At 39.6% G+C, this 10,263-nt stretch overlaps 1 protein-coding gene across 1 annotated transcript; it reads right to left on the reverse strand.

Moving 5' to 3' along the window:
* Positions 1 to 410: 410 nt before the first annotated feature.
* Positions 411 to 7,261, reverse strand: rbsn (rabenosyn, RAB effector). Its single transcript, XM_079238909.1, has 12 exons — positions 7,136 to 7,261; positions 6,125 to 6,416; positions 5,799 to 5,933; positions 5,613 to 5,713; positions 5,448 to 5,493; positions 5,166 to 5,327; positions 4,806 to 5,071; positions 4,600 to 4,670; positions 4,425 to 4,511; positions 4,228 to 4,330; positions 3,327 to 3,428; positions 411 to 3,241 (listed from the first exon to the last, which is right to left on the reverse strand). Exons 2-12 carry the CDS (start codon positions 6,285 to 6,287, stop codon positions 2,144 to 2,146), a joined length of 2,334 nt encoding a protein of 777 aa, XP_079095035.1. The 5' UTR covers positions 6,288 to 6,416; positions 7,136 to 7,261; the 3' UTR covers positions 411 to 2,143.
* Between the last annotated feature and the right edge of the window lie 3,002 nt (positions 7,262 to 10,263).

The following is a 10,263-nucleotide window of genomic DNA, read 5'->3' on the forward strand; positions in this document are numbered from 1 at the left end:
CACACAGACCTTCATGTGCTTGCCAGAGGTACCCTGACTGTCATTGGGTACCTAAATGAGATCCACAGACCCCATTGTTAGACTGTATGCTGCGGCAATGAAACCTGGGTTCCTCCTGGTGCACACAAGCTCCAACTGCAACTTAAAGGATCTGCAGGAAACCATCTTAAGGCTGAACAAGACAACCCAACTGATCCTTAGTTCAGTGGTATTTTGGAAACGTAAGTGGTTTCAGCTTTTGTGGATAATTGTTGTTGTATTGTTGTATGTCTGGCTTTTATTTTTTCCTGTCCAGACGATGTTAGAGAAAAAACGTGCAAGTGTAGAACAGCCTTGGGGTGACAGAAATCACAAAAACAACAGATGTCAACACTTTTAATCATCTGAGATTCATTTATTTGGTGCTGAAACTGAATTATCTCAAGTTAATAAACTAATTTTCTGTAAGTCAAATGTTATTTTAAAGTTCCATAGATGTCACAAATGTCACTCGTGTCACCTCTTAAGCAAAAATCAACTGCTAATACATTTAAGACAATCCATGTGACAGAACATGTAGTGCCTTTTTTTTTTTTTTTGCTTAAAATCTGCAGATGTCACTGATACACAACTCATGGTCTCTGCTTTGAACACAAATATGGACAATCAAGACAAAAAGCACAATAACAAATCAGGTTAGTTCTGACTTAGCAGCACTAAGAATAATACTCGCTGGCACTCATTTAGTGTTAGTACATGGTATGTGGGACAAAACGGGTCTACAATGTTGCTTTGATCTGAAGGGCTACTTAACCATCTCAAATATGAGCGAGTTTCTGTCCACACCAGCTTTTCAACAACTTTCCATGTCCAACTCAGTTGTCAATAGTGTTAAATAGGGTTGAGTAACTACACACAGTGCAGTTTGAGGGCAACCTAAACTATTAATTCAACATGCATCACATACAGATCTCGGCTGATGGCATAAAACCAGTGACTTTACTAAACAACTGTGTCCAAACATCTTAAGTAAAAAGAAGAGAAGGAAGACAAGTCCAGCCACTTCACACAGACACATGCAGTACAAGTGCCACTGTAAACATAAGAGCTCTAGTCGACTGCAGGACGTGGAAAACATTTGTTTACTTGGACTTCTGTGGGATCAAACTCAGATCTTCAGATTAAAAAAATGTCCCTCATCAGCGAGACATCTGACATTTAAATGAGATTTTACAGAAAAAAAAAAGTGGCAGCAGATTTAAAAAGTAAGAGCAAATATTTCTGTTGTAGCTATTGTACCAAAAGTGTGGTAATTAGCTGTGTGATCGATGATCAAAAGCTTGCAAGCATTGGCACAAAAGCGACGCGAAATATAAAATGACTCAAGGTTTGTCTGGTAAAACCTAAAATCTACTGGCTTGTGAGTTCTGCAACAGCATTTAGTGACTTGTAACTCTTAGATGAACGGGACAGTTAACTTGCATTTTGTTCATGGCCCTGTTTGAACAGTGAGGCATGCTTCAGTTGTCTGCAAATACCAAGTTATTAAAAGTGCTCACAAAGTGACACAAACCATGAGACAGATTTTAAACGCTGTCTATCAATGGTACAAAGAGGAGTCAAGTTGTACTGATGGTAATTTAGTTTAACTAATTCAGATTAATTTTCTAAACGTAGAACATTGTTCTAGAAGCAACGAGTCTTCCTTTGATAAGAGCTCTTGGGTTTTTTTTTGTTTTTTTTTTACTTGCAGATTCTGCTGGACAGCAAAATCCTCAAGCCATGTTTCAACCACAACCATCTCATTTAGCCCTCATTATAGCAACATTCGACCATCTCGTTTATGTCTGCTCTATCACATTATGCCCGTGTTATTCAACATGCTTGTACGAATCACTTTTTGCTTTTTGCTATCAGTGCTTATAAATTGTGCAAGCTGGGATGGACTCCAGACTTATGCAAGCTGATGCAGGATCAGTGGTTAAGAACAGGGTTTGCATGTGAAGGAAACTGAATCCAGACTACCGAGCTTTAATACATATTTAACTGAAGGATTAGGTCGTGGTTCAGCAGACCTCACCCGAGCTAACCTTAATGGGATCATTAGTCAAGCGAACTGGCCTTTCAAGACTTGTGTAGCAGGAGACTTAGGGGGCAGAACGAGTCAGTGCTTCTTCTTTTTCTGTTCCTGCAGAGTGTGCTGTAGCTCTCTTAGATTCTCTGACAGCAGCTCAACCTCGTCGAGACGCCCGCTGAGCTTTGCGTCAAAAATGTAGGCCCTAATGTTATCGATCTGCTGCAGCAGCAGTTCCTCCTCTATCATGTCCACGTCAGGCAAAAATTCGTCATCGTCCCCATCAAACGGGTTGGTTGAGACCTCTGGTGAGTTTCCAGAGTCCTCCAGGAAAGGATTGCTTGCATCAGTGTCATCTTCTTCAAAAGGGTTGCCAGGTGCGGTCTCAGCCGGTTTTTCCTCCTCTGCATCTTCATCAAAGGGGTTGTATTCTTTCTTCCCATTGGTTACTCCTTTGTGCTCCCTCTTGATGTCTTCAAGGAATGGATTGGATGGATCATCCTCAATGGGGGTTGAGTCCTCCTCTTCAAAAGGGTTGAAGGAGGTACTACTCTGGTCTTCACTTTCACCACCAGGGGGGGTTACATGCCCTCCTAAGCTCCTCAACCTCGGAGGAGACTCTTCTTGAGATGCGAGAGTAGGAAATGCTCTTCCAGCTGATGGACTCCTCTCCGCCTTGGGAGTCAGCACTTCTGTTTCTGTGTCCTCTTCTCCCTGAAAGCCTCCTGTTGGACTGATATCCAGAGATGGCTTCCAGGTGAAGGAAGGCTGAATGGAGCAGACACCAGCGGCCCATTGCTCTCTCTCTTCCCGTTCCCGGGCCTCCAGGCGCTGAAGCTCCCCCTGCTGCAGGCTTTCTTCCTGAGCCAGCTTTTGAGAGAGTGCAATGGCTAGACTGGTTTGCTGCTGGTCGTATTCGTCCTGCAGCTGGCGCAGGTTCTCCTCCAACATAGCCACTTCATCTGTTCTTTGGGCTTCTCGTGCCTGGCGAAGGAATGACTGAATGTTTTCAATCTGCTGCAGGAGGGGGTCTTCAAGCTCGCTGCGTGCATGGACGGAGTCTGCCGAGGGCAACCAACCGCCGGCTTTGGTCATTCGTGGCGCTCTAGGGGCCTGCAGCAGCTCTCCATTGGCAGGTGGACGGTTTTTCTCAGACTCCTGTCTCCTCCTCAGAGACTCCTGGGCTGCCTGTTGAGCAGGAAAATATGAAGAATCGACAATAAGCCGTTTGTTTGTCCAGTTACGAATAAAACATGTAGTTGAAGAAACTCACTCTCTCTTGCTGGAGTCTCTTCTCTTGTTCCAGTTTCCTCTTTTCTTTTAGCTCTTCATATTTCTCCCTAGTGGGTAAAGACATAAGCCCCAGCAGCTTCTCCTGAAACAAGCAGCAGCCAAAAACAGAAGATTTAGCTCTATAAAGTAGTGGAATCTGCCTGCACACTGTTCAGGCTCAGATTCACCATTACTAAAACTAGTTTATATGTATTTTGTATATCTACGCATCACAGCACAGCCTGCAGTGATCCAGGCTGGACATTATTATGTACACCAGATTCCTGATACACAAAGTTATAGATGTGTTTACTGAAGCAACTGCACAGGTGTCAAACATCAGTCCTCGAGGGCCAGCATCCTGCATGTTTTTGTTGTCTCCGTGGTCCAAAACACCCGAACTGAATGAAACGAACGATCAGGTTGAAAGGAAGCTGCTGGATCCATTTGATTTGAATCAGGTGTGTTTGAGGAGGGAAATAACAAAAACCTGCTGAGGACTGGAGTTTGACACCCCTGAACTATTGCTAAGTTTAATGCAAAATGCAGCAAGGACTGTTAGGGTCACCTGACTTTCTGAGTCAATTATCATCCTATCTTCATTTTCAAAGTTCATAAGGAACACATGGTTTTTTCATACACACCTCTCAGTTCAGTCCGATTGGCTACAAAATTCATTCATTTTCTTCTTTTTAACCTCCCATGTCTTTATAAATCACAGTATCAAAGTACCTTCTGGTGTAGATTGCACAAGTTGCTCTATCCATCATTTTATGCAGAATTTCATGCAGTCCTTCTCTGTGGTTAAACAGCTTTATCATGTTCTTTGGGATATTATAAACTTCGCTTGTCATAATTAGCTTTACCCTCTTTTGTTTTTATCTTTTTATGTGCTGTCTCACCTGGACAAATAGCGTAGCTGTGTAGCGGATCATCCTCTGTAGTTGGAGTGTCTTTGGATGTGGTGGGGGCTCGTCTTTTAGTCCCAGTGTTAAAATCCTCTTACTAAAAGAGGAAAACACATCTGTCATTTCAGTCCTTAAATATAAACCGTCATGTTTAGTTGTAAGAACAGTGCTCAGGTTTGACTGATAAGTACCTTAGAGCATCGATTAGCTCGTAGTATTTCTGAACCTCCAGTCTCAGCCCTCCAGCAGTGTCAAGGTTATAAGTGGTTTCTCCAGCGCTGTGGAAGTAAGAAAAATGTTCATGTCTCGGGTTAAAACGAAGACATTTGTTAAATTGTAAATAACTTTACTTTAAATACAGCTTACTTGAGAGACTCGGCCATTCGTATATACTCCGGAGCCTTTTCATCCACCTTCTCCATGCACATCCTTAGCCTCTGACAACAGCAACAAAAAAAGCAGTGAAATATGAGACAGATACATGAGTGCAGACGTCATAGCATTAAAGTTTTACAGAATCAGCTGCAGCACTTGTGCAACCAGAACTTCCACTGCGACGCTGTGACACCAACCTCGTAAAGCTTCACTACGTCTGGCACACGGTCCTTCTCCTCTAACTTCTGCTGTCTCTTCAGCAGCGTGTCCATACAGTGGTGACAGCAGCGAATCTTCTCGTCATCCTTTTCCTCCAACATGGAGGTCACACTGCTCAAACTGCTGATGCTGCCTCTCCTCGAGCCCATCCCGCCACCCCCACCGCCTCCTGCCGGGGGAGACTGCGTCTGACCAGGACTTCCCGGCACACACAAAGCCTCACGAGTCCCATTAATGAGTTTTTCTGTTTAAAAGGGAAGGAAAAGGGCTCACAGCACCGACACCCGAACAATAAAACTTTTTCTTCTTATAGTTCCAATGTGTTTTTTCATGCTTACGGGCCAGAGGTAGCGGGACAAACTCCATGCACCTCCTGCACATGATGGACCCGCAGAGGCGACAGTGGTGCCGCCTGTTACGAATGTTGAACTTGTTTCCACAATCAGGACAGAAGGGGACGTCTGAGTCGTTAACCCACGACACGACAGATTTCTCAATGGCTGAAAAGCAGGTGAAAACTTATTATGTGCTGCATTGTATTAATTATATTTACATTACCTGAAGAGTGGTCAGCATAATAATGACAAAAAAAAGAAAAAAAAAAACAACACAAAACAAACCTCTGATTTTAGCTGAATCTGAGCTGATTCTGTCAAACGCCGTCAGCTGAAATATCAATTTGTAAATGGTTAATAGTTTCATTCTTAAACCTGTTTTAATCTTAATCTCAGAAGCAGCAGGAGAAAAAAAACTTCAATTTGGATGAATTACTATTGTAATTACACCTTTTCAAGTCTGATGATGAGCTTGTTCACTTCAATGACATAATGATCTATCCGGGCTGCTCGGTGTTTCTTAAAGACATCCAGGTGACTTCTAGTTGCTCCTATCAAAGAAATGACCAAGACTCATTAGATATATTCAGCGACTTGGTCCTTCTCATATGAAAAACATTTTTAGTCCCATCTTACCAAGTTCCTGGGGCTCCCACATGTAAGGGTCCACTCCTCCATAGTAAAAGGACTCATAACTGCCAGTTTCAGGCCTGTCGTCCCCATCCCTCTTCAGGAGCTTATCTTTGGCTTTCTTTGCCTTCTGAACCAAACCTGAACACAAAACAATGCAAGGAAAAAGAACGAATGTGAAAAAAATCTTAAAACAATCTCATGAACACAAAGAACTTGCTGTATCCTGTTAGATGTGCACTTTTCACAAGAATACATAATAATTATTAGGAATGCTGCACAACCTCCATCTACACTGATTCGATTCAACAATGTACCAGCGTTGTACCTACTTTTAAGCTGGCCTCGAACATGTCGCTCATCCCCCGAGTGCTCCTCTTCGTAATGGCCCTGGAGTTGATAGAATGACTGAAGGTCCTTTAGGCACAGTGGGCAAAGAAAGCCCTCCTTCACTTCACCTGTGCCCTCAAAAGGGGGTGGGTAGCTGGAAGCCATGATAAGCGCAGGAGGGTGTGTTCTTTATGAGGGGGTGCAAGGTGGCATGATCCTACTTGGACCCACATGTCATGGGGTATGCAACATACCCCAGTTAGTTCCCTAACATCTGAGGGAAATCTTGGTGTACTGTAAGACAGTATGAAGCAGGGTGAGAGTAAAAAACAAAAAACAAACATTAAATCACTGATATTAACATTTAGGATTAAAACAGCTTAATTTGTTTTAAAAGCCAATACAGAATTAAAGATGTGTCCTGACTGACACGAGGAAACAAACAGTTTAATTTACATGAAAAGTTCCGGTGTTGAATTAATGACAATGAGTGGCATCGATGTCATCACAACAAGGGTTGCAGGAGTTGCTGAGTTAACAGTCTGAGCAATAGTTTATTAATACAGAAAGTCAGAAAGGTTAACTTTTTTAATATCTTCTATTGCATTTTACCCTAACTTGTAAACCAGCTGCCATTACTGAAGAGAAAGGGCTCAACTCTCGACCTGAAGACATCTAATTTTTAACCAGCTCAAGTTGACATATGCCTTAATTGTTTTTTTTTTTTTTTTAATAACAAACCATTCGTTTTTACAGCCAACCCGCGCAATAAGGGAGAAGTTGCTGGGTGTGTCCTCAAACATGCCAGATCTAAATACTCATCAGTTTATAAGCAAGCCCTTTTGTTTTTAGTTGGTACTGTTTACTAATTTAATCCCAGTTTTGGCGAATAGAGAAAGCAACGTTAGCTGGAGATGCTATTAGCTGCACAACAACAGTTTTATCCCCAGAGTCGCAGCTCGAGCAGCGACATTTACTAACGTCAGTCTTCATATAATCATGCAGCAACCCACCAGTCAATGCGATGAATCGTTTAAACTCACAAATGAAACCGAAGATAACTGTGCTGCTGACAGTTTGGTATTTTCCTAGACAGCTCGACAACAGCAGCTGCAGCAGCAGCAGTGGCCCTACCCGGTCATGTGATTAGGCTTCAGTCTGTAAGGAAGGAGAGGAGGGACAAACCACACGAAACAAAACGCAAACTCAAATTAAACCCCTAATCATTAGCTGAGGAGGAGTTCAGGTTTTAGCAGTATGCGTTCTCAAAACAGCTAATTAAAAAGCTATTAAAACATTTTTCCATATATTGTCAATTTACATAAACCTCTTTGTAAAAAAAAAAAAAAAAAAGAAAAGAACGAATCATTGAATAAATAAGTAAATAAAAAAATAGTGATACATATTAAATTGAATGTTGCTTTGGTTAACCTAGCTTTGTTTTATTGGACAAGGTAAAGCAAGCTTAGTTGCATAACTAAGGTGGCCCTGAAGCAATTCAAGGTCCAGTAGCAAATGAAGCAATTAAAAGTATATCTTAAAATATAAATGAAATAAATTTAATGAACACAAAAAGCTAATGTTGAATCTGATAAAAATACAAGAATTAAAAGTTATAATGTTGTGAATTATATGACTGCAATTATATGATTATTTTTTCTTGGCCTTAGTAATGAGCAGCAGTGTTCTGGACGAAGAGCATCTGTCTGCTGGACATTTTAGGGAGATGGTATAACAGTAGTCTAGTCTGAAGAAAAATGCACGGACAAGTGTTTTTTTTGTAAATCCTGTGTCAGTCCTTTAATCTTTAATATGTTCTTTAAGTGATAAAAAGTGACGGCTCAAGTTCAGGTCTCAGATTTCTGGCTTAGTTGTTGGTCTTTAACTTAACAGTTTTATACAGTGATGACTTAATCTTTCTTCCTTGACTTGGAAAAACTATTATTTCATTTTTTTTTTCTTCATGTAGCTAAAGGAAGTTTCTGGTAAATCCAAGCTTTTATTTGATTAATCAGTTATTTAGTTGTTGTTGTTTTTTTAAAAAAAATGTAATTGGTACTTTTTTGGCTTTTTCAACAATTTTTTTTAAGTGTTGAGCTGAACAAGCCAGAAGAGTACAAATTCACCAGTTTTCTGGGTACTTTAATAGTTCTCCTTGATTTTTATCATAGGCTACTGGAAGTTGTGTTACATCTTGATGTTAATGTAATACACCTGTCAGGGAAATACCCATGCTTAATAATAATAATTAATAAATACACTTTAATAGGCTTTTAATTACAGTTAGATTAAATTAGTCTGTTTTTTTTTCTTTTTTCCTTCCTTCCTTTTTCTTTTGTTTTAACGGTTCCAGTGATTGCACTGTATCTTTCTCTACTACAAGTTTTCCACTTTTTTGTTTGGATTTTATCCACATTTTAGACAAATATGACTGGTAAGCATAATTGGCTACAGATACATTTAAAATACTCTAAACACTTTTTAAAATTTATTTTCATTGATATAATTGTTGTTGTTGTTTTTTTTGTTACCAATTAGCCAGCTGCAACAGTTCCACCAACTCTTGAAATTCTTGAACTGTAGTTTAATTTTTTTCATAAATGCAAATCTCAGGATAATCGCACATTATCTTTCGGGAAAGATCTAATAATTGTCTGTTTGATTTTTTCTGAAAAAGGTAATCAACCCTATTATGCCATATCTCAATTTCTGACCCTTTGCAATATTTTATGGTAAAAACTTGTCTCGAAACTCAAAACTGATACTTGTCTTCTGTCGGGTTGAAAAAATAATTATATACTACAATAATTTTAGGACTAGATCAAAAATTCAGATCAGAAGAATTAGATTTTTCTCCCAGTTTTTCTTGGGTCAGTCTTTAAAGGGTTATTTACTAGCCTACACATTTATTTATTTATCTATTTGCATTCAAATCTTTCCAGTTCATGTTATGAATGTTGGCTTTATGCCATTTTAAGAGCGTCACTAATTAACATAAGATAAAAATATGTAAAAATAGAAAACCACCTAGAAAACCATCATACAAAGTTACTGCAAAATGCAGTGGGCTTCACTGTCAGATAACGTCAATATTGTCACTGTCCTCCATCTAAAATTGGGATACTTTGTGCGTGGACCTGATCAGAAATTACTCAAAGCTCATCTTACTATGTTTTCTGTTTTGTTTTTTCCTGCGTAATGGCAGTTGCACAGTCCACAGATGGAGTTCAGAGGGACCAGAATTCAGTAATCAGGAAACATCACCACAACGAGCTCTCCATCTCTCGGATTCTTGAGGTTTAATGTGCATTTGTCGGGTCTATATGGACACCAACTATGTGCTGTGCAACAAGCTCGGTTAAATATGGCAATGGATCCACTTTCTGCCAGCAACATGGCTCATCATACTTTAGGTGGTTCCATAAGGTGATCACTCTATCATTCTGCCCCATTAGACCCCTTTGACTGACTAAACAATTCAATGAGACACGTATGTTCTTCAAATAATAATAATAATAATAAAAAAAAACATAAGGGGTTGACTTAAGTCGTCTTTTAATTTACAATACTGACTGATATAATCTCGAAAAATAATCAGTGACACGCTTTATTTGCTGTGGCATTCTTTATATCTTACATAAGTAGAAAATAATAAACACAAATCAGTCAAATAAAGTATTTCCTTGCGGTAAACCAGTTTTAATTATATCTAAACTCAAGCATGTACAACACTGACGAGCGCGTTGCCTCACAGAGGGAACGTCGCTGAAGCCAGGAGCTAATTCTTTAATCCTAAAACTTAGAATAAGAACAAGTAGCCTAATCTACAGAACATAATAAATATCAATACGCTTCTAATAATGATAAATAATAGGTCATTTTGTATTCTGAAAACTCGATGTAGCTACTGCAAAATGTCAAAGTTTGGAGGCATTTACGCACAAGTACTCCAAACTAAAGTATTAGATAAATGCTTTGCGTTTATGTTAATAACTGTCTGCAGAAGAAAATTGCTTAAAATGATAACTGATTAAATTACTTTAACATTTCTTAATAACTCTTTAGTGTCACTTTATTTTTACATTTATTTTCTTTACAGCAAAGCAATACGCGCAGACCCGGCATCGTTCTCTCTATATCC

Source organism: Telmatherina bonti (genome assembly GCF_933228915.1).
Source record: "Telmatherina bonti genome assembly, chromosome: 4".
Lineage (NCBI taxonomy): Eukaryota > Metazoa > Chordata > Actinopteri > Atheriniformes > Telmatherinidae > Telmatherina > Telmatherina bonti.